This window comes from Falco naumanni, chromosome Z (assembly GCF_017639655.2).
Source record: "Falco naumanni isolate bFalNau1 chromosome Z, bFalNau1.pat, whole genome shotgun sequence".
Classification (NCBI taxonomy): Eukaryota; Metazoa; Chordata; class Aves; order Falconiformes; family Falconidae; genus Falco; species Falco naumanni.
Genome location: NC_054080.1, coordinates 57,292,936 through 57,319,838, shown reverse-complemented (window position 1 = coordinate 57,319,838; position 26,903 = coordinate 57,292,936). Strand labels below are relative to the sequence as shown.

At 44.4% G+C, this 26,903-nt stretch overlaps 1 protein-coding gene and 1 long non-coding RNA gene across 3 annotated transcripts in view; both read left to right on the top strand.

The window, feature by feature from the left end:
- Nucleotides 1-26,903, top strand: part of KANK1 (KN motif and ankyrin repeat domains 1) — a 97,061-nt gene that overhangs the window by 34,477 nt on the left and 35,681 nt on the right. The window contains exon 2 of one of the 2 annotated variants that reach the window (XM_040579548.1): nucleotides 7,440-7,556. In XM_040579548.1, coding sequence (XP_040435482.1) covers nucleotides 7,520-7,556 — 37 coding nt within the window. In that variant the 5' untranslated portion in view covers nucleotides 7,440-7,519. Of the gene's footprint in view, nucleotides 1-7,439; nucleotides 7,557-8,287; nucleotides 8,361-26,903 lie in introns of those variants that run through there. The other variant, XM_040579549.1, reaches the window with a different exon arrangement.
- Nucleotides 8,282-12,228, top strand: LOC121081004. Its single transcript, XR_005825561.1, has 2 exons — nucleotides 8,282-8,356; nucleotides 9,436-12,228. It is a non-coding gene; the product is annotated as an uncharacterized LOC121081004 (long non-coding RNA).

The following is a 26,903-nucleotide window of genomic DNA, read 5'->3' as shown; positions in this document are numbered from 1 at the left end:
AAAAGTTGCTACTCCTGGCTGACAGTGAGCCTGCTGGATCTCGGAGAACAGGTATGGTTACCTGAAGTCTGTTAGGCTAACCTGATGTGCGTTTGGGATCGTTGGGAGGGCTGTGTCCAACCTCTGGCCTATACTAGGGAAAGCTGCTTGTGCTGCAGGTAAGTTCTGGTTTGTTTTAACTCTTCTCTTGTTTGACAAAAATTGCTAAAACCGAGGGTTTCCTTCCCATGTATTAGCTGGTTAGAGCCAATCTCATTTATGCTAAGAGAAGTATTGAATGTACTTTACCCTATTTTGTAAGATTGTTCTTGCAGACAATTTTTTAGTAAGATGCTGTTCATGGCAAGGGTCTTCTGTATGGTAAATATACATGGAAGGGTACAAATAGGGCAAGTAAAACGATCTGGAGATGGGAGTTGCCATATGAGCTGGGAGAGAAGATTGAGGTTTATAAAATCACAAAGGGTGTGCATAAGATGAATCTGCACTGATGCTCACCAAACCCTGCAATGCAAGAATTTGGTGGCATTCGGTAAAATTTGTAGGATATCAGTTTACAACAAGAACAATGTATGTACTGAGTATTGACAGCCTGGGACTTCCCACCCCATGAAGCAGCATAGGCAGGCAGCATTGGCAGGGTCAGAAAAGAGCTAGTCAAATTCACAGGCAATTTATGTGGTATTGAAATAACACAATAAGGAGATACCTTTAGATATTCACAATCCAACCATTGGTGCCAGAAGAGCACAGAAGCATAGACTCACCATCAGGCATGTGTACTCTCCTTAAATAGGATCTCTTGTTGCCACTATTGAAAACAAGATAGTCTAGATGGACTATTTTGTCTGGCCTTCACAAGATGCTTGTTACTGTTGTGTCTGTTGGGTAGTATTTAGAAATCCTTCCCCTGTTGCTTGGTACCAGCAAGTCAATGAGTAGCTTGTGCGGAACAGCTGTCCAGACCCATTTGGAAATTCCGTATGAAGGGAAACTAAAACCCAACAGCTGATGGTAGAAGAGCATTGCTGTTATCGCTAACAAACGTGACAAAGCAATACTGGGGAGGAATTCAGAAAACTGCTGTTATTTAGGGTAGCTAGAAGGATGCAATGATTTCTGAAAGAGTTTCATATATGTCCATTTTCTGAGGTGTTTTCTGCACCAAAAACTGCCCAGTAAAGCCTGGCTCCTGTGCAGTAAGGTGGCTGGGGAGACTGAAGCAGAAACTTTGCAGAAGCTCAGCTCAGGGGATGAGGAGGAGACTGTTTTCATGTGTGCAGAAGAAAACCCCTTAGACAGTTTTGTTGCTGAAGGTTGTGCATTTATTCTCTGCTTGCAGAGGTAACAAACCAGGTGGAGAGCTTAATGCAAGTCTGCTTCAGAGAGGGGGAAGACAATTTAGGACATCCCAATGAAAATGACTAATGGTTAATTCCAACATAACTTAAGAAATAAGAGCCTGGCATTGCAGTAGTTGGGAGTTTGTGGTTCAAAAGCAATAAAGCTCAAGAGTCAGGTCTGATTTTTTTTGGTTTTGTGGCAGAAGGGAAGCACGTGCCCTGGCTGGGAGCACTCTGACTGTTCTTTCAGCTTGCTGACTCAGGTCCCAGAGTTTCTGAGCCATCACTCCCTTTCTACCAGAGCTTAGCTCAGCTTTTGCCTGGAGCTGTGTTGTAAAGAGAGGCCTTTTACAGGCCAATGCCATATGTGGAGGGAGTGAGGAAGGCAGGCAGGTAAATTAATGCTGACCGTAGCCATATCTTGTTAATTAACTTGCCTGTTTAAAGGATTTACAAGGCTTCTTTTGCTCCCAGCGTACTGCAGATCCTGCAGAAAAAAAAAATATACCATAGTGAGAGGTGGCTTTTTTTTTGGTTGCTTTGTTAAATATAGTCCAATATAAATTGCCTGTCATATTGCATGTAGGAAGAATTGGCTCTGGATCATGTCTGTTGATGGAGGAGGCTGAATCACAACAGGCTGCTGCCTGAGAGAGGCTGCAAGAAACACTGATCCCAGGGAATTTTTACTTTTGCATTTTAGGGTGGCCTAGGCAAACAGCCTGTGCTAGTGATTTATTTTGTTCAGTTAGTCAGACTTAGGCAGCAACTGAACTTGCATAGTTTTGCTTGTGATTTGGATGCAACATTAAAAAGGCATTTGCTCTAGAAAGTATGTGAATGGGTAAATTGTTGCATGATTAAATAATTAAGGGAAATTTATAATTGCTCACAGTTTACTCTTATCTCAAAGCTGACTGCTCTGTGTCTGACCTGAAAAAAATCCACATGCCTGCATTCTTACTTGGTTTTTAAATTTAAGAAACAACAAAAACAGCAAAAGTTTTCTGCCTTATAAACTTTGCTTCTCAATCTATTGGCCCCCTGTTTTGATAAACATATGGATAAGAAGAACACAACCACATCAGGGGTAAGACTGAAAAGAAAGTATCAGTGAGATACACAGTCATTCTCCCAGGGTAGATACCAACCACAGAGCAACTCCCCACATACTTTCTCTTTTGCTGTTGCTGGCTTCAGCCCTTGCTTCATCTCAATTGTGCCTGGCATATTTGGTTGAGGGTACAAATTAGGTTGCAGACATTCCTGTTTACTGTAGAGCTGCACAAGTTTGGAAAGTGCTTGCCCCTCTGGCTGAGCAGGAGGGATTTCCAGTACCTATTTCTTCTTGCAGCTACAGAAATTACCAGTGTGTTTAGGTGGGTTTTGCATGTGTCTTGGCTTTTGTTTGCAAATGTTATCAGCATCTTTCAGAATGAAACTGAGCGAGTTCTACTGCCTGGACAGCTCACAAGTGAGAGGGAAGTGTCAGGCAGAAGTCTTGTTGCACTGATGTGTAACAGGAATGGAGCAGTACCGGTTCTTCCTCCTGTGTTGCATCTCATGGGTTGACTTGTCAAACCTCTCTATCCCAGGTCTACTTAATCTCCGCTTTGCACTTGCTGGACAGGATTGCAGAGCTGGTTTCCCTCCAGGGACCATCCTCTGACTACATCCACCTGAACAACTGGGAGCTGGTACGCCTGAATCCTGCACAGCTCTGCCCCGCAATGCTCCCCATTTTAGTCCAGATATTAAGCAGTAGCATCTTGGTGTATCAGCCACACTCGCCCTGTGAGTGGTTCAGGATATCTGCAGATCTGGAGCTTGTGCTGAGTGGCTGACGTGACCATTCACTCTTAACAGTCTGCGCGGGCCATGAGAAAAAAGAAAATTTATATGCATATCTACTTAGCCTAAAGCGCTGTTGCCTGGGAAGCCAAGGCCTGTCTTCTTGAATCCCACAAACAAGCATGTGCACATCACCATTTCCCACGTGTGACTGCGGCCCCTGGACAGGACAACTTTCATGATTGTTTTTCTGGGTTAAGAATTGAGTTATATTTCTCTTCTAATTACTGTGTTGCCAATAAACTATTCTACAACTGCTCTTATATCAAAACCTCAACTGTTTTGTGTCTTAAGCTGGTCTTGCAAACACCGGGCTAAAGCAGGAGCCTGGATTTCCTGCAAGGTCTGTGCCCCCTGAGTCTACAGCTCTGCTGTGTGGATGCCAGAACTGATGCATATGTACATAGATATTTCTGGTGCACAAATAGGTGTAGGTGACCTGACAAGATGCAGCACAAAGGAGGAGCAAGGTTCTTGTCACGTGTGATTAGGACAGGATTAAGACATAGGCTTTATGTTCTGTCTAAAGAATCACCATTCTGGAAGAAAAAAACGTAAAAGCTTGGGTGTCGTGATAGTTTGTAGAAACTGAGGATCATGTGTGTTTAAGGTTTCTGCTATTGAACCTCAGGGCAGAAGAGAGTTTGAATATCTCATTCAAAACACTTTATAAACAACTGCTTCATTGAGCAATAGCACTTCATATAGCTAGTCTCTGCTTGTTTTGCATTTGCCCTAGGGTCTGTAAATCACAGTATTCACAGGCACGCATGGGGTGAGCATGTAAAAACACATGGGGAGAAATTTGAAGAGTTCGGAATGGAATATATAAGCTCGTCTACAGATCTTCTTTTGTAAGATGTCTGTGCTGGAGAACATGCTTTGCTGTAAAGCAGGCTAGATGTTCCTTTTCTGTGTATTCTAGCTGGCCTCTGGTGTCATCCTGTGCCTTGCTCACATGAGAGACTCCTGCAAAGTGCAGCTGTTGGGGTGTGTGTTGCTGGGGAATCACAGGCAATACCTTTCTAAAAATGCTCCATGTATGTGTCAGTGCAATTTCAGAAATTAGGTTCACAATGTATTGTTGTGGCTCAAAGCAGTTTGAATTCCCTTCCTCCATCAGTCTTTTGAGCTAGGTCAGATTTTTCCCATACTTCTAACAGCTGCTTAATAGGCAGGTTGTCATCTGCAGCTGCATTTCATCTAAGGGAAAAAAAAAAAGAAAAGAGCTAATTCTTCCACTTACCTTAGCTAGCAAATTACTAGACCCTGTGTTCTTCCCCTTTTTTTTTTTTCTTCTTTTCTCCTATCTGTTGGACTGACTTTGCTTCCTAGATTATTTTATTAATCCTCACTTAAGCTCAGAAGCATCACTGTTTTAAGTAGAGGTGAACTTGTTTCTTAATGGAGATACTTAAGCCTGCACGGTTTTGAAACCAATAGAAGTGTACCTAGAAGGGAATTTGTACCAGGTCAATTATATCTCTCTAAGCCACAACAAAATGCAGACCTGAGGCTCTGTTTTGGCTTTCAGCAGTGTCTTTATTAATTTTATGTCAGTTCTTACCTCAATTGCATTTGGTTCTCGTTATTAGGAAGCTCTCCTCATGTGTGCCTGTGATGGTGACTAGTGTTTTTGAAACGGATAGGATGGAGCCTAACAGGTTTTACTTTTAAACCCATGATGAGTTTCCAGGCACGCCGAAGCATGGGTTTTAAGTTGGGGCTCACTTCGGTGGTTGACCCGCTTTCATTTGGGACTGCATTGCACCTAGAAGAGGGTGGGTCCAGGTGGGACCCTGCAAGGCCCCCTCCCATCCATCTGCCTGTACCCATCCCTGGGTGCATACTCTCACATCTCCCTTTGTACCAGTGTTAGTGGTGGTGCAGCTAGGGTTGCAAGCTGAGCAAGTGCAGGCAACCAGCTAACATCCAGCTCTGCAGGAGCACGGAGACAGGACTCTGGAGGACTTTGGCCAGATGGATGCAAATCTTGGGTCAGGTTTCCTGAGCAGCCTCCTTTGAGCTTTCTTTGCTTCTAGAGGGATAGGAAGCTGCAGAGTGTCAGAACATGAATTGCCTGATAAAGCAAGAGCTATGTTTAGACACTGTGTATACAATGGTGCAAGACTTCTGCTGCAGCACTGTACAATAAGCATAACGAAAGCAGGGAAGCACACCTGTTTACAGCACTAATGAGAAGCACAGAGCTGTGCTGAACAAATTAGAAGTGGGTGAATTAATTCAGCCCTGGTTTACGCTTGGGTGCATTGCTGGTAGAGTCTGTGTCCAGCAAAGTGCAGCCTGCCCTGAGACAGTGACTGTCCTGAGAAACTTAACATGGAGACAGATAATAATTTTTGAGTAAGTGTTCATTGTGACTCAGTAAAAATTGCCTTTCTTGAACTGCAAACATAACTTTATATCCTGATGGCAATAGCAGAGATGGAAGTGATTCTTGAAAATTTCTTCATTTGAAAGGAAGTAGTTAATATTTTCCTAAAAGCTCATAGGTTTCAAACTTTGGTCCTGGCTGCAGACTGGGCCAGCAACACGCTTTTCTGCTTTTTTTTCTCTGTGCGTCATTGTTTCAGACATCTGATAATTATTCTTACACCTAGAATCTTGTGATGGGCCTCTGTATCAGGGTCTGTGTTGGATGCCTGTTTATTTTGTTGTTTGTAGTCTTTTGCTTGTACAACCTTTACCACGGCTTCATGTCCTGCCCTCCGTTGAACAAGAGATTGTAAATTTAAGAATATATGGCAGAGTGTGAGGAGGAGGAGTTGCAATTGGAGGTGTTTCTGCATTCTTGGAAAACTGATGTCAGGACTGTACTAAAAATAAAGTGATTTGTGCTGATGTTCCTTGAAGGGGAAAGCTAAGCTGTATTAGCCTGCATGGTGGACCTCTGACTTTTAAGAGACAGCCAGCTTCTCTATCGGTTGGTGCAACTTTGACTCAGATTCACATGGTGCTTGCACCAATTCATTTCTGGGCTTCTTTTCCTCTGTTAATCTGCTTAGCTTTGAAATACATCCATGCATGTACTGTCAGAGCCAAATCAAACTTAATTGGAAAAATGTGACTGGTTTGTTGAGGAGCTGTCAGCTTAAGTCACACTGGGGTCTGCAAAGCAGGGTGTTCTGCATACACCTAAGCTCCACCTATCTGGGTCAACAAAATGAAATGCTGTTTGGATTGTAGAAAACTTGAAGCAGAGCCAAGAGGAGGTGTGTCTGCAGCCCCAGTCTAGTCAGATCTGTTGCTCTGAGCATGATGGTTGTGATCAGGCTGCCCCTGTGGTGGGCCAAGGAGGAGAAGCAGGAGCACGGCTGCAGAGCCAGCAAGGCTGGATTTGCAGAGCTAGGCAGCAGCCAGGTAGCCAAAAAACTGCTGCTGGGTTTGCTCCTGCCACTCGCTTGGCTTCTCGCTTGGCAGCCACCCACCCAGGGCAACCGCCCTTTTTCTGTACCAGCAGCCTGAGCTTTTGGCAAGCACTGCTTCTCCACTGAATCCGCCACATGTGGGTTGACAGAAAACCTCACACCCAGAAAACCTCTCACCACTGGGACCTGCATGGGACAGGTCTTGCAGTCAGCCGTGCGCTGTCCCAGCAGTCTCTGCCAGCTAGCTCTGGTTCCCTGACCTCACAGGTGTCCTCACAGCTGCCATCAGCTGCTGGGTTTGTCCAGCAGTGGGGATGCATGTGCTGGCCTCGGCTGTGTCTGCAGTGGGTCCTTCTGCCCTCACTTACCATGGGGGACATGTGAGCTCAGAAATTGCAGCTGGTCCCCCACTCGCTGGTACAGCTGTTCTGTGGGGGGTCTTTACATAAAAATCCTCTAACCCTGCCTGTGTAAAACATTGGGTAGCCTAAAACTTTACATATATGCCAGCAAAGTGAGGAAGCTGCTGTGGTACAAGGGAGTCCAGGGACCAAGCACAAAAAAGCTGAGGGCAGGCCAAAAAACCAAGGCCAACTGCAAATTCAGCTGGCTACATTGTCACTGAGGACAGTGGTCCTTCTTGGAGGTTGCCAGAGAGCCACAATTCAGCTTCAGACGCCAGGACAGCTGTGGATTTTGTAATAGCTAGGACACTGATTAAGAGGAATATAAATTACTCCTATGGTGAAGTCCACGCTGAAGATGATACTTTAAACACTCAGAGATGTCCACTGCTTAATGTACCTAACTTCTTAACATTGTGTGTTCTTAACTGCCTTTTTCTTGTCTGTTCCAGGTTGCATGTCTGGTTGGACTTGATGCATGGTATTTGCATGACACCTAACAGCCTAGCTCTGGATGTGTCACTGAGCAAACATGGCCTACCCAGCAAATACTAACGGCAGCGCTACAGGTAACTAATCTGGAACGCTTTTCGCCCTTCGAATTATTAATTCTTTTAAAAAACCCTTTTTTTTCTTAAATTGTGAAAGTAGCAGCAGTTAAAACTAAATACTGAAAACTAATTTGCTGGTAAATCAGAGCCTGTCTGTCCTGCCACACACCCCCCTCCCCCCATCCCTAATATTTTAAGTACATAAAGTGTTTGCAAAGATGTAAGGACTGGCACTCAGTTGTTTAGCATGCAGCGCTCTCTGCTTTCAAGGAGCTATTCTAGCTTACACCAGACTCTGAGAAGCCTAGGGGTTTGCTGCAGAAAGTCATGTGGTTGTTATCCTGTGTCTCTAATTAACTTGTGAGATTAACCAGCTCTTACACATCAAATCTCCAGCCCTTCCTGGTCACCCTTACTCGTCAGGCTGATTTTTGTTTCCTGCTTCTCAGCAAAACCTAAAAGCATTTCTCAAGCAACATCAAGAGGAGGTGTTCAGTTCAGTTCATTTAATTTCACTTTTTCATTATTTTAAGAAGCTCCTGAGATATCTGTTTTGGTTGGGTGACATGCTTTGAAACAGATCGCTTGGTGTTCAAAGGTTGCTGAGGAGGACTGACAGGTCAGGAGGGGGCAGAGGTTGCAGATAACAGCACAACAGCAGGTTCCTCCTGTGGTTGTGTCAATATTTTCGTGTTCTCCTGATCACTGCGCAAACACAGCTTGAGCCCACTAAAGCTGAGGCTGCCACAGTGGGATTACATGGAAAATTTCAAGTGCGCGGCAGGAACTTGCAGGTGCTTCTTGTGAGACCTCCTAATGTAGGTATGATGGGAAATGGATTTATCAATGAAGGCTGTGGTTGCTGGGATCACTTTGAATATCCTGGGAAGGAACATTAAGTATCTTTTTTGTTATCCATGTTATCAGAAATTTCAGCTCCGCCCCCTGCCCCCTCCCCCCCCCCCCCTTAAGGCTTATGCATTCGTGTTCAAATGCTACTTGCTACATAATGACATACATTGAGAACTGGCTTATCTAGGAGATTTTAGCACCAACCTCCTTTGAAAGTATGTTCTGGTATGGAAACAAATCCTAAATTACTCACTGTGGTCACTGTAGAATTGTTCTAATTAGTGCAAGGGATTACAGCATTTGTGTGAAGGGCATTAGAAATATGGAGTGTCATCTGCAATTCATGCAAAACAAGAAGTCTTTTTTTAAAGGCTAGTGGAAGCTACATGAAGACATTGGAGTTATTGTTATCTGTTGATGATTTAAGATTAAATTTACTGATGTTGTTAAATCCTGAGACTGATGAAAAAGGATATTTTCCTCTTCCCTCCTCCCCATTTTTATACAATTAGAAGTATACTCTATAAGAAAGAAACTATATCCTTTTGTAGCCTTTCGTAATCCTTCTGAGAAAGCAGGCTTCAAAACTTCTGTTGTGTGACTTAACTGTAGCTGTTTACTGCCTAAACCCCCCATGTAATTTGACTTTTTTTAGTAATACGCTTTTAACTGAAGTCATGCAGAACAATTCCCTCTGCTTACAAGGAAAGAAAAATTGTGCACGGAGTGTTACTGATTGGTTTTTACTAATTCCACCTCCCCCCCCCGCCCCCGCCCCCCCCCCCCCCCCCCCCCGCCTCCCCCCCCTGCCTCCCCAGCAGTAGAACTGTCTATTGAAAAAGTTGGTAGGCTGATAGGTAAAGCTAAAAGAAGCTGAATGCTTGTACTGGGGATGTGTTAATGCAAGATGAAGTTCTAGTTTCAGGATTGTTATGCAAACAAGGCTTCTTACAGGGTAGAAGCTGTTTGTTCCCTTATTCGTAGAAAGACGCTATAATGACTTGCAAGTATTTAATTCAAAACTAAATTGGACAACATTTTACAGAGACTGTCAGGACTTGTTGGCTTTGCAAACCCTTGAGGCCGGCGTTCTAACATGCAGCTATATATGCCCCTGTCTGCAAATCCTCAGCAGTTCACAATGGACAGAGTAATGGGCTGCAAATACCTGTGATTTGTTGTCCTGCCATTGCTGCCTGGGAGAAAATGCCTTTGGATGAGCAGGAACTGATTTGGGCGTTGGAGTATTGAAGCAAGTTTCTTAATTGCATGGAGCTCTAAGAGTGGAAAGACCAACTTCAGGGGTGGTGTTTCTGCACCCTCTGAATCAATCAGCAGCAGGAAAAAGAACTAGAAAGACTTGTTATGGACTACTCAGCTGCATTTATGTTACTTGAATATTTTGGCAAGTTTGACCACATGTTCAGCTGCATTCAAGTACGAGGTGACTAAGGAGCAGTGGTTTGCTTTGGTTAACTCGAGAATGTGAGTACTTGCACTGTTAAATGATTATACCTATGTGCTATTTTGGTAAATTTTTTTCTGTATAAAGCCTATATGGACTGCTACTGCCGATAAATTCTGTGGAGAAATGCTTGAATTTGGAACTTGTTTCCAGGAAAGGATCAAGCTGTTTTGCATTTGTATAGAGGGTTTTTTTTAAGTATGTTTATGGGAAGTATATTTGTTGTAAATATTTTCAGTGAGTGTGTATGCCAGATAACCTACAAAGCAAGTGATGCGTTTATCATGAAAGCACCTATCATAAATTTTTCTGCCCCTTGCATATCTTGGTAAAGACATGAACTTTAAATGTGGCAAATAAATAACTGAGACTGTGATTTAGACTTCAGTACTGTTTGTCAATAGTTTTGTTTGCTGCTGACAATAGTTTTGTTTTATTACTCTATTCCAGGTTTCATTGCACAGAGGTCTTGTACTGAACTGTATTTCTGTGAGCTGCAAGCTTATTTGTTCATTTTAATACATTTTAGAAGTCGATTTGGAGACTTGGTACTGATTTTGCATTAGGCTCTGTCAAAGTTGTGCCATCTCCTCAGAAAACAGCTGAAGTCTGTCAGATGGTAGTGATAGATAAATTGGCGTTTTCAGAAAAAAATTTGCTTTATTTTATCAGTTGAGTGCTGTCAGTTGGTTACAACTATTTGCAGTTTCGAGTCTGCCCTGGTGGCATGTGAGGTTACTGCTCAGTCCGGTAAACTTTGCAGGGTTAAGCAGTGCAGATCATGCTCTGGGAGCAGCTGCAGCAGGAGCTGGGAAATACCCTGCGTCTGTGGGGAGCTGTAGGGAGGCTGGAGATGATTCGATGCAGGGTACAAATTAATTTCTCTTTGCATAGTACAAGACACAAACAAAACAAAAAAGGTGTAATTGTTTCTCGAAATAGTATTAGTGTGTCCATTAACCGCTGGGTGAAACTTCCAGTAATTGTTAGCTTCTGTGCTTACTAGGCCTGATGCCTAAATCATCTATTTAATGAGGCTCTGCAAACATTTCTGTAGTGATAGCTGTAGAAACATCCTCCAGGAAGCTACAAAAACCACGGTGCACACCAGCCTAAAACTTACCGGGAGGTTTAGAAATACTTCTGGCTGGATTTTTATGCCCTTCACTAATAACTGGTTTGCTGAAACTTTCTTTTCAAAACACATGTTCTGAAAGGCATGGAATGGTGTGAAATTCCAGTCCAATTCCATTTATTCTGATGTAGAAAACAAGGAAGCAGCAAAGCAAACATAGGAGACTGATTAAAAAAATATCAGGATTAAAAACCATATTTGTTTCTAACCATAATGAAAACATCTGCTTTATTTGACTTCTCTAAGCACCTCATGGTCTGCATCCAGAGACCACAGAATTGTCAGTCATCTGTTTAACAGGGACATGAGGAAGTGTTTTAACGGAAGAAAAGCTTTTCCAGTTTTCCTGAGGAGGACGAGCTGCAGGGGTTGGAATGGCAAGGCTTTCATCACTTTGCTGTAAAGCAAAAGGGAACTGTTTTCTGTATATGGTGGCGGAGTTCTCCCTGGTCTTTTTTTCCCCCTTCTGTCTGTGCCTTCCCCCTTGCTCTTGTTTAAGATTTGTGTTTTCATGGCTTCCTAACCCATTTTTAACGTGCTTCTACTTCCAGGAGCAGTGGAGCTTACATGGGCGCGTTTGAATTATTTCCCTATGTGTTTAACTGCTATTGGCTTAACCTCCTTCAGATTCCTACACTGTTCTTAAAGCAGTGTCATTGTAGCAACTCACTGTCCTTTTTACTGTGAGTCATGTTACACCTGTAAAGCAAGGAACTGCTGCTGTAGTAGTCAGTGTGCAGGCACCTTTGCTCCCAGTTTACTCAGCTGTCCCCAGCAGACCTGGGCACACACCACCCCGCTAGAGAGTGTACCAGGGGCTGCAGGCTTGATGGCAGATAAAAAAACCGTCTTGGAGCACAGCTTCCCCTGCAGCAGCCAGGTGTCCCTCTGGTTATTTTATATATGCAGTTACTCTGCAGCACCCTGTGGGCCTCCTGGTTAGATTTTCTTTATCTCCAAGTGGTTTTCTTGACTCCTAAGTGAAGTTATAACTATGAATTGGTAAGCTGGAGAATGAGGCCATTACAAGAAGCTGTTGCTTGAATTAATGTTGAGATATTAACATCAGTGTGACTCAAAGACCAAATGTTTAATAAATGTGTTTTCCATCTGCTGGTATAGAAATGCTTAAGCAACTGGTTGTAAAGTATTATGAAAAACCCTGTTGACTTATTAACCCTTTTTGTTGAAGCCAATAAATAGAACACACGTTTGCTTAGAGCAAATGTTTTTATCATGCACATCCTCTGCATTGATTTGTAACAACTCTTACCAAAATATTTGTAGACATACTTTCCTTTGAGTTAACTGGATTATTTGAATTGCAGTCTTTCCTATGATTTGATTTTCCTGATGTGCATAATCTTAGCCAATATGCATGGAGTTTTGCATGATTTCCAACCTAATGATCTGAAGTACAGGAAAAAGCAGTGTGCAGCAGAACATTACCGCTGTTACTAATTTTGGCAGAATATCCACCAGTTTTCATTACAGACCCTCAGCTAATAAATGGGACTTACAGACATGAAGGAGTTAGCAATGGGAAGTGTTTGATTGCTAGGCCATAGTCAGTTCGATAGAGCCTTTACCCCTGAGTATTGCGGGTGCCTGCCCCAAGACCCCAGCTGACAGCTGCTCTCTGCTGCTTTCCAGCAGGGTTGGAGGGTTGGTGTCACCTAGTATCACTGCAGTGCCACTGACACCCTGAGCTCTGAGCTTAGCAGCCTTAAGTGCACTGGGTTTCCTTAGCTTAGCACACGCGAATGACCAGGGTTCAAGTGAGTTTGTGTTTTTATCAAATCAGCTGTGCAAGCAAGGGTAATTTGGTGGAGGCAGGGCTGTGTGATGAGAACCTATTTAAGCCTGGGCTTGCTCCCCTACCATGCTCCCTGTTCTGAGCTTGTATCCGATAACCACCAGAGTTAATGGGGATGGGTGTATGCCGAAGGTGTGCTTTGGCAGCTGGTGGGAGACCCTTGCAATCAGGAGAGCCTGCTGAATTGCCAGGTAGCCTTGTGCTTTCTGGACGGGCAGAAGGGATGCAGGGCTGTCACTGGGATCCCGCTCCTGTCTCACTCTAGTGACTCACTGTGGTGGTTCCCAGTATTTAAAAAACAAGCTAGGGTGGGACCCTGAAATCTGTGGGGTGAAGGGTGAGTAAGCCACCAGTGATTTCAGAGGGTGAGTGAGCCTCCAGTGATTTCACATCAGCTGTATCACAAGGCGTATCAAAATTTCCATCAGTATTATGCTGTAGTATGCTCACTGATGCCAGATCTGCATTGGACAAACAGTTGGAGATGGAGCACACGATCTCACAGTCAATGCCAACTTTCTGCTTGAATTAATACTCAGTTCTGCTGCAATTGCTATTTGTTACCTGTAATCCAAGGGTGCATTTGCCACTGCAACAGAAAGCTTGAAAACAAACACACTGACTTGCATTTGTCAATATAGAGGCCTTTATCAGATTGCAAAGGATCAGGGATCACGCATGTTTTTTTACATAGGATCATGCATGTTTTTTTACATAGGACTTGTTGCCTGAAGAATGCTCTTTAGGCCTGATTTTGGCATCTGCTGGAAAGGGCATGAAGAAGTTAGAAAGAATACAGTAAATACAGTATCATTAGGAGCTGAGGACATAGTAGTCTGGCCCAGATAGCCCAGTCCTTATAAATGGAAATTGAATGTGGTGGGAAGCGGACGGCCCAAGACACAAAGCCATATAGGGTGCAGATGCTCTGCAGAAGGACAAAGCATAGTGAGATACAGAACAGATTTAATTGTTCTGTCACTTGTTAAGAGATTACTGCAGTTGTGTCTGGTTCTGGATTGTCTTCTGCAGCTGCCCAGAAGTTTCTTACACCTCACCAGAGGACTGTGTTCATTCCTTTCTGATGCAGGCTTGCTCATGGAGTAATGTATGCTTTCCTTGTCTGAGCTGTTGAGACGCACTTGCATGGGCAGCACCTGGACCTTTGTGTGTGGCCAGCTGCGGCTCGCTGTGGAAATACATACCCTCTACAGCCTTGGAGGCAGCTAAGGGTGCTGACCTTGTATTTTAAAGCCAATAATGCTGCAGGGACTAAACAGGCATGCCTTGCTGTTTATGATACCATGCAACCTCACTGAACTGGTGGCAATTACAGTGATAAAACACCTAAGGTCTCGTGGTGGAAGTAACTGTTCTGCACGGATGTGGTGGTGGTTGGGTGAGAGGTACCTGTGTGGAGGAGCAGCCCGTGGGGCTAGGTAAGGGGCAAGCACTAGTGGCATGGGCAGGCACATGGAAAACCACAAAGAATAAACTTCTTCCAGACTTGAAAAATTATTCTCTCTGCAACTTCTTCTTTCTCCCCACTCTCAAGATACACAACTCAGCAAATCTACTGGTGGCCATTTAACCCAAAAGAGTGTATTTTTTCCCCAAAACTATTCTGCGCTATTCATCATTCCCTTCCCAGACTCTTCTGCCGAAAGCAGTTTATGAATAATGCGTATGAATCTCCTCCCTGTGGGAAGGGAGGGTATTTTGTTGCCTTTAAAAGGATATGGTCCCCCAGGGAAGTAGCTCAGATGGAAATAGCGTGATTACAGCTGGTTGTCTTCTGCTCATGAACACTGAGTGCCTGCATTTAGACATGTTTTTTGCTGAAGGGTTACTGCTGGAGCAGAAGTCCTTGGGAAGCTTCATGTAATGGCCACCTCTCTCTTCCCCCCCCCCTTCTGTGCCATTTGTATTAGAGATGACATTAGGGCAGCGCTTCTCATATCGTGTTTTCACAGCAGTTTCAGGGGCTGAGGGAGCACTCATGCTGCCCACGTAGGCACTGCTGCTGTATCTCCATTTCCTTCCTCTGGAAACATGACTCCCCTTGGTGGCAGAGTACAGATTACTGCCAGGATGTCCCCATGTGACCAGCTCTGAGCTTTGGGACAGCAGCGTGCTTTCAGCCATCCTCCCCTTTCTTTGTCCCATTCCCTCCTCTAATTTTATCCGGAAATCACGCTTAACTGTATTGGCTGAAAGCGATGGTTGACCTCCACAGTAGGATGCACATTGCAGCTTGCAGTGTCTGGGGGGATTAGCAGATGAACTGAGTCCAAGTAGGGCTCTCCCCCCTCCTCTGTCTCTCTTCATAGCATATACTCAGTCTGTGTTAGGTACCATCTCCTGAGATTTTTCTTCACCTGACTCTTCACACAGACTTTGATGAAACTAAGCGCTCAGATGCTTAGAGAGGTAGATGAGTGTGAGAACCCGTCATATTCTTCCATGCTTTCAGTCCATCCTTCCCCACTTGAAAAGCTGCCTTTCCTGTAAAAGTAGGTAGTGTGACCCTTACCTCTCTCAGAGCCCGTGCTTTTTTCTTGCTCAGTTTCTCCTCCGTAGTTATCTCTCACTGTAATGTGTGTTTTATGTAACTGTCATGGTTTTTTTATTAATATTTTCCTGTATGTTTTTTATTTGTAACAGTTATGTTGTTTTTCTTCAACATACAGGACCTGTCTGTGATATTTTGATATTGCTCTTCAGTTGTTTTTGTTGGTTTAAGTAGGAGAGGGAGGGATGGAGGGAGGGGGTGGAAACTTTTTAATAGCTGGGTTTGAAGCTTTGGTCAGATTAGGGTGAGAATCAAATTAGCTTATAATAGGGAACAGATTGTTCTCCCTATGTGAAGCACACAGTGCTGGTCTGGAGTAGTCTCTTATTACTGAGGGGCATGTTTGTTGATGTACTGCTAGCCCCTTACTTACCTTCTCTTCACACAACCAATCCCTTTGCCTGGAGCACTGTTGTATGGGTTGCAGATCTAATAATAAAAAGAAAACACCTCTGCAACTTAGCTGCTGTTACTGGAATTTCAGCTCTGATCCTCGCAAATAATTTTAACACTTCAAGCACACGGCCTGGGAAATCTAGAGCATGCGGTTTGAAAAAAAAATACAGTGCAAGAAAATACAATAAAATGCATGGTTGTGGTTGAAAAACTGGACTGACATTCACACATGACAAGCACAAAGACAAGATCAGAGCAGTCATGTTTTAAGGGACTACAAGGATCAACCGTACTTTTTCACTTCCAGAAGTCCTTGGATGTGCCCTTTCTCCTCCTCTCCCTCCAGCATAAATTGTGATTCTTAAATTTTAGATATGTTTTCCAAATATTAAGTTAAAAGGTTAAAAAAAGAAGTGTATTTTAGAATCATTCTCTTCTGCTCCTTTCCTCTCTTTTTCTGTGTGAAAACAGCTAGCTGTTACACAGCTTCTAAGCTTGCCAGTACTTGAATGTGCTCACATGGCTGTTCATCCTCTGCATCGCCCTTTAGACTTTCACCATTCTCCCTTGCCATCATTAGTTACAGTCCCCTTCCTTTCCTCTGTTCTCACTGTGTCTGCCATCCAGGATGCTCGTCATTTCCTTTTTGTGCCCTGATATTCCTCTGAGCCCCTTTCTCCAATGGCTTGGTCTTACCCCGCTCTCCCCAAGGGCACACAGGGACTTCTCCTTGGGTGCAGTCCCTGGGGTCCAACCTGTACCACCCCCCTGATATCCGAAATTCCTCCTCCCCCTGCTCTGCCTTTAATACTCAGAGGCTTCCTTGCAGCCCTTCTTCAGTGCTGTGGAAAATACACTGTTCAATTCTGGGAAAATTACTTCCCTCTCCCTTTGCAGAGAAAAGTTGTAAGGCCACAACTCTACAAGCCCATGTGTAGCTCAGCCAGACCGTCTCAGCCCGTATCCCTGTAGAAGACACTAGGTACAGTCAGGACCACAGCAGCAGGAGAGACATCTCTGTGCAAAACTGAGTGTAGCATCTCCTGCTCCACTCCAGCTTTACCGTCCTTCTCCGATCATGCTCCTGCATGTGTACTGTAGGCACTGTTTGTCAGTTTACATGGCACATTAATAATGGACATGTGTACTCTTGCCCGTGGGTCCCATTAGTTTTGCATGGCACTTTTTTTTTCCCACCAGTTTGTGTGGCACTTTTCCTGGCCTCAGCCTTTTGCATAATTAGTATGTTATTGTGGGCAGAAGTGCAGTATTTCTGGATTAGTAGTTGTTACTAGAAATCCATGGTGTTTGATTGATTGCAGAGTCTTAGCTGCAGTGGGAAAGAGATGCTTAAAACTGTCGCCTGTATGGTCTTGCTGGCAGACCCGTGACTTCCTTCCAGCACCCTCGGCCTCTGCTCAGCCAGGGGAGTGGGGATTACAGCTGAAGGACACAGGCTGCCTTCCACGCTGGCAGGATCGGCCACCTGGCCCCGAATGACTGTCAGCTTTTTACGAACACACCAGGAGTCAATCTCTAACTTGAGTTCCCAGCAGGCAGAGTTCACTTTGAATCATTTTCTGTGGCATAAGAAGCCCGTATACATGTTTCCAGATTTGAGAATATATTTTCTTTTAGAGCCATGGATTTTTCTTTTCTCTTGTGTTCAGGTTCAGTGTCATTCACTTTTTGTGTCTGCAGGATGGGAGAGCAAAGCTGACTCGTCAAGCCCCGCTGGGAGCTGCAAGCCGAGTTGCTAGCTCACTCAGTTCTAACACTCAAATAGGAGGAAGCACGTATGAAGCAAGCATGCCTCACCATCCATACAGACAAGAGAAGGCATGGTGTCAGGCGCCAGGCTGCAGGCTGTGCCCTGCTCTTACAGCAGTAGGGGACAGCAGCAGTGTACACACTGTGGGAGGTGCGTCCAGGCAGTCACAGCGTAGTGACAGATCTCCGGGGGAAGGTGAGTAGGGTGAGGAGTGTCAGGGAGTGAAAGAGAGACTTACTGGAATCACACCCCACCTTCCCCAGGACAGACCCAACGGGCAGGCAGGACATATGATATGGAGGATTGCCCATCCTCTCGGCAGAACGTGGTGACTTAAGGGACAGGGGGCAATGGCAACAAGCTCCCGCCTGGCCCAGCAGGTGTGCCTCCTCTGGGACCACCCACCTGCCCAGGTGCCCATGCACAAGTAGGTGCAAGGCTCTGCAAGTGGAAGTGAACAATGACGAGGACAGTGGCTCATCTAGCGTGGGAGGTGTTGCCCCGGTTAAATCAGCCTACACCCTGCGTCAAAAGGAACTGCTCCCACAAAGGATCATTGTCATTGTCACAGGAGACTCACTTCTGAAGGCAGCAGAAGGCCCGATATGCAGACCGTACCCACTTCATAGGGCAGTCTGCTGCCTGCCTGGGGCCCTGGTTAAAGATACGAAGAGAAAGCTGCCTGCCCCAGCATGGCTCTCCATTGGTGATCTTTCACGTAGGCAGCAATGATTTTGCAACAAAGAAGACCAAGGGCAATCAAGAGAGACTTTAGTGCCTTGGAACTGTTGTTTAAGGGATCAGGAGCACAAGTGGTGTTCTTCTCTATCTTTCCAGTTGCAGGAAGTAATGAGGAAAGAAATGAGAAGAGCCAGCAGATCAGTATCTGGCTCTGAGCCTGGTGTCACCGGCAGAATTTTGGGGGTTTTGATCCTGGGTTGGTTTATACATCACCAGGCCTCCTGGTGACAGACAGGGTACACCTGTCTCAAAGGGGCAGAAGGGTCTTTGCAGAGGAGTTAGCAGGGCTTATCAGAAGAGCTTTACACTAGTTTTGAAGAGGGAAGAGGATAAAACCAGGCTCACTAGAAACTGCCTGGGGGCAGAACACCAGTGTTTGAGGGATGACGTGCTGGCAAGGTCCTTTGGTCTGCTATATCTGTTCGAGGTGGGGGATGGAGATCCATGTGGCAGCAAGGCACATGGGTTATCAATGTGTTAGAAACCATGGAAGCACCTGAGAATGGTCATTGAGGAATTATCCCCTCCAAAAAGGTGACAGGATCAATAGCCCAACTGAAGTGCATCTGCATCAATGCATACAGCATGGGCATCAAACAGGAGGAGCTAGAAGCTGTTTTACAGCAGCAAACTATGACATAGTTGCCATCATGGAAACATGGTGGGATGACTTGCACATCTGGAGTGCTGCAGTGGGTGGCTATAAATTCTTCAGAAGGGATATGCAAAGAAGGCGAGGCAGTGGGGTAGCCCTCTGTGTTAGGGAGTGTTTTGATTGTCTAGAGCTTGATGGTGGTGACGAAAGGGTTGGCTATTTATGGGTTACAATCAGGGGGAAAGGCAAATATCATGGTGGGAGTGTGTTACAGACCACCCAAACAGGATGAAAAGGCAGACAAAATATTTTAAAGGCAGCTGAGAGAAGTTTCACAGTTCACAGATGAGTAGAATTATTTAGGTTGGAAAAGACTTTTCAGACCATCTAGTCCAACCGTTAAGCCAGGACTGCCAAGTCCACCACTAAACCACGTCCCTAAGCACCACATCTACACCGGGATGGGGACTCAACGGCTTCCTTGGGCAGCCTGTTCCAATGCTTGACCACCCATTCAGTGAAGACGCTCTTCCTAATACCCAATATAAACCTCCCCTGGCACAACCTAAGGACATGTCCTCTTGTCCTATCACTTGTTACTTGGGAGAAGAGACCTAGCCCCACCTGCCTACAGCCTCCTTTCAGGTAGAAAGCAATTTTTCCCCCTGGAGCCACCTCCTCTCCAGACTAAACAACCCCAGTTCCCTCAGCTGTTGCTCATAAGGCAGAGGTCTGTGCTCCAGACCCTTCCCCAGCCCCTTGCCCTTCCCTGGACACGCTGCAGCCCCTCTACGTCCCTCCTGCAGTGAGGGGCCCAAACCTGAACACAGGGTTCGAGGTGCAGCCTCACCAGTGCCCAGTGCAGGGGGACAGTCCCTTCCCTTGCCCTGTGGCCACACTGCTTCTGACACAGGCCAGGGTGCTGCTGGCCTCCTTGGCCACCTGGGCACCCTGCTGGCTCATGCCCAGCCGGCTGCCGACCAGCACCCCCAGGCCCTTTCCCACCAGGCCCTTTCCAGCCGCTCTGCCCCAGCCTGTAGCGCTGTGTGGGGCTGGTGTGACCCAGCTGCAGGACCCGGCACTTTTCCCATAAAATTGGCCTTGGCCCATCAGTCCACTGTAGCAACCAACTGTAGCATGCAAAGTTTCTCATATGGAGGTTTTGGGTTACATAGTCATTGGATCAGAGTAGTCATCCATAACTATCTCCAGGCTCTTGTCCAGTAGATTTCCTTACAGTAGTAACACATCAGCTGCTGACGTTTTGAATACAGTTATTGAATACCTCCCAGCTATCCTGAAAATACACATTTTACACTGTGACTGAAAAGCCATCCTGGACCACCCTTGGCTCAGGAAGTCTCTCGGGTTGCAGGTTTCTGAGACTGAGAGGAGAAATGTTGCTGTATGTTTGCTTTCTTCTTACGCCCTTCCAGAGGCATCTCCTAGGGAAGAGAAGGTGGGTAGTCCAGATCAGTCTCAGGTCTGACCTGAATGGCTAGCAAGTTTTAAATCATCCTATGGAAAACAGCTGCCAAACTTGCAAAAAAAAAAAAAAAAAAAAAACCCAACAAAAAAACCCACCAACCCACAGCAATGCGGCCTCTCGCAAAGCAAAATCCACCAAAATAAAACTGTGAAGAATCCCATATCCAACCTTCACCAAAATGCATCATCTGTGGTTTTGGGGGCAGGAAAATAAACCTGACAGTGATGGGTCAGGACAGGCTCTGTGCTCCCCTGGGCTGGATCATTGTAGTCAGGCAGATTATTTCCTTCTTTCCAAGCTACAGCCATTCCAGTGCTGAGGATATGGTCTGTTGGAGGCATGGGTTTTAAAGAGCTGCATTTCATCCATCGCCTTTCAGAGATCCATTGTACCCTCTCTGCCTTCTGTTTTCACAAAGGGTGTGAAATAACCCCCTCTTCAGATACAAATTTACCAGCTGGTTGACTGCCCATACACCAAATCTTATGTTCACTCTGCTTCAGATCAAGTCTGGTTTTTTGTTCACTGGGGAGCTGTGCTCTGACCTCAGTTTCGTTTCTACTGTAAACAGTAGCTGAATGAGTTTATTTGGCATCATAATGTTCTCAAAGGCCAAGAGAATAAATACACATGTGCTCTTTGCCTTTAGGTCTTACTGGTGCCAACCCAGACATGTGCCTCCATACTTGGCTTGCTGGGCAAGGGGTGAAGTGCTGATGCATGGTTTGGGATGTTGCTTGTACTCGTAGCAAGACTTTTTCAGCCTGCTGAGTTGACTGACCTTTGAGGAGAGTCCAGTGAAGGTGCGTGACTTGATGCAGGGCCACAGGGTAATGATAAACAGATGGACCATGGGGAGACAGCTGCTAAAATTCTGTCTTACCTAAACAGGATATCACACTGTCCTTTTTTTAGAAAATCCTACAATGTTAGAGAATCTCCCCGAACACACACACACACGCACACACACCCCCGAGCAGAATCCTGACTCTTGAGAAGGATGTGTTGTTGGCCATATCTTCTTTTCTCGTACTTTATCCTGGATGCCACTTTTTTTTTTTTTTTTTTTCCCCACAGCAGAAAACCAGATGCATACTTTCATGTTCTCCCCTGCCTGGTGTGAAGGACCTGCTGATGGAGGTAGAGATGCCCAGCAGTTAACACCCAGTGCTGCTTTGCACTGTTGGTCCTCACCTTTCTGCAGGTTGAAGGATGGGGCTTGAAGGCCAGTGAGCTCAAAGGGCTGGGCTGCAGGCTCCAGGCAGTGCTTCAGGGGCTGAAATTTTGCTTTTGTTTCTCTGAACAGAAAGCATAGTTTGGGTTTCAGCAGCCCTAGAGTTTTTGTGTCTTGTAGGAGAAACTTCAAAGCATGGTTAGAAGCTGTTCCCAAAGCATTTTTTATGGAAAGCTGCTTTTCTTTATGGATGGTGTACTTAGAGCAGAGACCAAACCAGACCAATTCACTCAAAATTCAGTACCTTCGTGGTCCATAGATCCAACAAGTTGGTTATGTCTAGAGACCTCCTTCAGACCTTTTTTAGGAGCTCATGTTTCATCATGTATGCATCAATGACTTGTAATGCAAGGAAATAAATTTGAAATTATCTACAGGATATGACTTAGTTTATAGTCCAAAAGCTGATGCCTGTAAATATTAAATATTAAATATTACTTTGCTTCATCTTAAATATCACTGAAGCCACTATACATGTTCAGGAAACACTTTTATTGGAAGTCTGTGCCATTTTAGCTGAAGGCGCTGTGGAGGACTTGGACCTCTCTCCTGTCATTTCAGCACAAGATCCCACTTCTATTTGAAGCATAACTCTTCCAATCTGCAGTGATCGTAGAAATTATTTTAACAACTCCTATCTTTTTTTCTTTTTTTCTAATTGTTTTTGGGAATCTGGATGGAAGGCATGATAATAAGGACTCTTTTCCTTTAGTCCTGAGAAGTCTTAGGACCACTATCCTCATTAAATTAGCCTGTCCCCTTGCCCCTTTACTTTTAGAGTCCTTGTTTTGGCTATACTACAGCAACTGTTCCTATCAGCAAAGGTGAAGAGAGATGGAGCTGAGGCCTTTCAGGGTCTCTTTATGATGCTGAGAAGTGACCTTTTTTGCATCTGGAATCCCAGTTATCTTTACTTGAGTGAATAGATGCTGTTATGTGGAAACAAGAAAAATTAATATGGAAGAATAAAATATGTTTGTGCATAATTTTGAAAGTGCTTGTACTAGCATGAAGGATATCTTGTGGCCATGTTTGAGAAAAAAAGAAAACTGTTCCTGTAAGTTTATACTAAAAGTTTTTATTTTTATCCCTCAAATTATAAGGTGCATTTGAGAAGTGTAAACAAAATGGGATTAAATGTAACACAGGCAGAATTGCAAGCAGCGGTGGTTACAACAGAGGTAATTGTTCTGCCCAAATTATATCAATGAACCCTTCTGTGCTCTAGGTCCACATGAGGGAGTGAGAAATGAGAGGGGTGGGGGTGGGAGGGAATGAGAGGGAATGTGGGTGGAAGAGAAGTGACCTGAACTTTTAATTCCCTCTCAGGTTAAATCTGTCTCTATCAGAGAAAAAATAATTATCTTTTTAGTGTGTCATTTGGTATGGTTTCTTTTGTCCTGCTGCCCGTTTCATGCATTTCAACCCTTGGGGAGCCAGAGGTGTTGCGCAGCATGTGAAGTGCCATGAAGGAAACCACTGGTGCTGCACTGGGCTGGCTGCGGGGCTGGGACTGTTTCAGGAAATTCCAAATGAGTATAAATAAATGCTCTGTAGCAACCTCTGGGCTCCCTGCCTGCTGATGTGTCAGGAACACACACTCCCTTTAAGGCAAAGGAAAGTGAGCTTCAGACTTAATTTCCTGAAAAACTAAACGTGGCAGCATCCAAGGGTTTGCTTCTGTGTGGATCGGTGAGTGAGACCCTCGAATGGGATGGGGGAGAGGTGAGATGTGAGTGGCTGGCTCTGCTAGTGCTGTGGGCCAGCTGAGAAAAGGGATGGGGGGCAGCCCAGGGTAGCACAGTTGAAACCAGCCTCGATGTTCTTTTAGCACATTAGTCTGAGATGGGTTTTCGTCATTTCTTAACAGTACCCTGTTAGCTAGGTTGTCTCACAAGTGCTGCTGTCTGAAGGGAGTTTGCACTTGTGGTGTCACACTCCTCTGGTAGATTTTTTGGGTTTGTTCTTATATAGAGAGAGGTTTGCTTCCTTCAGTGAACAGGTTTTCTAGTGGGAGATGGTGTTGTGAACACTCAAGTGAAGGGACCACTGCACCTATTTACTGCAAGGCATCATTTCAACAGCAGAAAGGTAGCTGCTATCCTTAAAGCTGCTAATTTTGAACACTGTTCATATCCTTCAAATTATAAGCTATGGGTTTTAGCTATTTAGAATGTGCATAAATAATTAATTCTAATAATGACCTTTTCTGTATTTTCTCTGATTGCTTTTTTGTGGAGAAAATCAATTCATCAGTCTGAACTATTTTAAGTGCAGAGAATAATCTTCCAGTGTTTTTGGAAAATGCAAATCACTTAAGCTTTTGAAGTTTGGAAAGCAACACACGTCTTATTTCACGGAAGGAATCAGTACTAGATTAATATAAAAAAGGGTAGGAGGGAACAATTCCCAGTATTTGAAATATCATACTGATCATGCAGCATAAACCATATTCCTTATGGAGGTAAGCATGTGACAAAATAATGTCCTTCTAGGACTCATAAATACAAGTATTTGTAGAACCATTCTTGCAGAAGACAATTCTTCCATTTTTTCTACCCTGTGCACAGCTGTAAGACCAAACTGAAACTGTAAATCAGTTTTAATAATCCATGGCAGGTTTATATCCCAGGAGTTCAGGTTCTTTTCTCATGGTTACTCCTGTTACAATAGCCCTATGTATCTGTTCTCCACTTCTCACCTCTTCAGAGATTTATAGGCACAGAAGGGTAATGACATTATACATCTAAATATTTCAGCTTTGTGATGCAGTTCAGTTGCTCTTGGCAAGAAAGCAAACACAGCCTTCTTTGCTTGGGCTTCAGCAGGTAGCACTGATGCACAGACCTTTTCAGGCAAACACCTGGCTTGCAGCCATGACTTCTTTGGCCCCCATGAGGAGTGAGGAGATGATGTGGATGAGTGAAGAATGAAGATAAATATTTGGGGGTTTGTTCCTCTTCTGCTTTACCAGCCCTCTATCTGGGTTTTGTGAAGCCCATCCTACTATATGGATGTAAGCCTTGGTCTTTGCAATTGTTTTTTCTTTGTCATTTGTTTTGTGATGATGAAGTGGTGTAAAGCAAGAGGATGATGTACTGTGGGAAGAACGGGGAAGGTCTGCTACATTTCCAAAGGTTGGCAAGGGAGGTGGGGAAGCTTCAATATTTCTTCTGTGCAGTAGAGGACAGCAAAGGTGCCTTACCAACACTGGGATTCAACCTTGTGTTCATCAGCATCAGTAGCTGAAACCGTTAGCCCAGATCTATTGGGACATATTTTTTTGGTGAGGAGGGCTATGCTGGTCTGAAACTGAGCTGCTCTCCTGCTATGTTTGGTAGTTCACATGCATGGCTTTCTCCCAGGCTGTGAGGAGCTTCTGATTGGAATCTACTGTTTGCCGTAACTTACATTATTTTGCCAGGCCAGAGTTAGTCTGGTTTGGAAAGCATCTTTAAACTGAATGCTGTTCATTTGTCACAAATGTGCCTGGAGCCCATAAATATGCACACAGTAGAAAGTGAATGAAATAAATGCTTCAGGGAATGACGAAGGGCAGTTCTCAAGTAGACAAATACTGCAAGGTGAAAAAAAGTGAACGTGGAACCAGGTGCTTGGAAAAAATAAATTCATATGGATTTGGACTTGCCTTGTTGGCATCTGGTTTTCAAATGCACGTAAACAGGACTTTTAACACTTAACGCTTAAACACTTCAAGCCCAAAAGTAAAGGATGACTGTTGACACCTCATCACTCTTTACCAGTGATACCTGAGAGAGAGCAGGAGGCTGACTTTACTATGAGGAAATTAGCGTCTTTCAGGGCAGAGCATGTTCTGTGGCTGAACCAACTAAGCCCCTTTGCTGTCAATGTAAGGCAAGCTCTTTCTTCCTCCATTACATTTCTTGACAAAGCGGTGTTGGTAAAGTATGATTGGGGGAATGCATCAGTGCAATTCAACCAAGGCTGCAGCTTGCTTCTGACTTGCTTGATGGTGGTCCTGCTGGTCATGCTTAGAGCCACAGTGCACCCACAAGCTGACTTGTGACAGCAGTTTGCCCAAATGGCTTTAGAGTACCTTCTACCCAGACGTGGTAGCACTGTTAACAACAGCAACAGCTGCCACCATGGGATTTGCTCTGCTCCTCCTTGCAGCTGGTGGGGCAGTTAGCAGAATAAGCTAATGGCTATATCCCTTCCCACCCATGCCCTGCTTCCTGCCAGCCATAGTTTGATTTCCCTTGGAACCTGTGAGTCAGAAACTGGGATGGAGGCAAAACAGACTAGCCTCTTAATTTTGAGTTTACGTGGTTAGCAGCCTTGAGGTGGTGCACATACATGATGTCCCACCACAGAACTGTCAGACCTAGAGCTATTCCCAGAAGGTGAGGGCAGTTGAAAAGGGGATTTATTATTGGCCTCAAATAAGGGAGTTAGTTGTTCCAGAATATAAAGGACATTTTGTGAATTTTGATAAGGGGTCATATTGCAGTCACTCTCAGAACAGTTGGTTGTGCTTTTTAATTTTCCCCTATGAATAGATTTCTCGTAAACAAGATTAATCCTTTATGTAGGGTTAATTAATTTGCATGAGCTCTGTTTGAGCTGCAAGTTTTCAGTTCACAGATTCTAGAAGTTTGAGACATTAAAAAGGCTAAGGGTTAGGAGGTGTGATTTTTGAAAGGTGGTTCTTACTTTCAGCTCACAGAAATAATTTTTAGTTGTGTTATATGATGTTCAGATATAAACTCTGCAGGTAACTTTTTTACCATGTGAAAGAAAACCTTTAATGGTGTAAAAAAAGGTAATGTGACCTTGAAGGACCCCCTCCTAACACCAAATAGGAGATAGATAGATAGATAGATAGATAGATAGATAGATAGATAGATAGATAGATAGATAGATAGATAGATAGATAGATAGATAGATAGGTAGGTAGATATGCACCTTTGGGTAACAGGCTGGTAAGCATTCTGAACATTTTCTATGTGATCCCAAAATGATCTGGGTTTTGTAGCTATGAACAGTGTCAGCACGTAGCTAGGAAACATGCAGCAAAGGGAGAAGAATAAGAAAAGCCAGAGGCTCTTCTACAAAGTTAAGAATGGTTTAGGAATTGACCCTTGAGGAGGAGGTGACAGTGGGACATCCAGACTAGCGCATCCATCTGATCACCAGTACTAAGGTGAGAGCTGGTTCGTTGTTTTTGCTATAATGCTAAACAGTTGAATTTTTAATGTTTTTATTATAATGATAATTCTAGTAAAATGCTGAGCAACTAAGATTTTTCAGGTTCAGG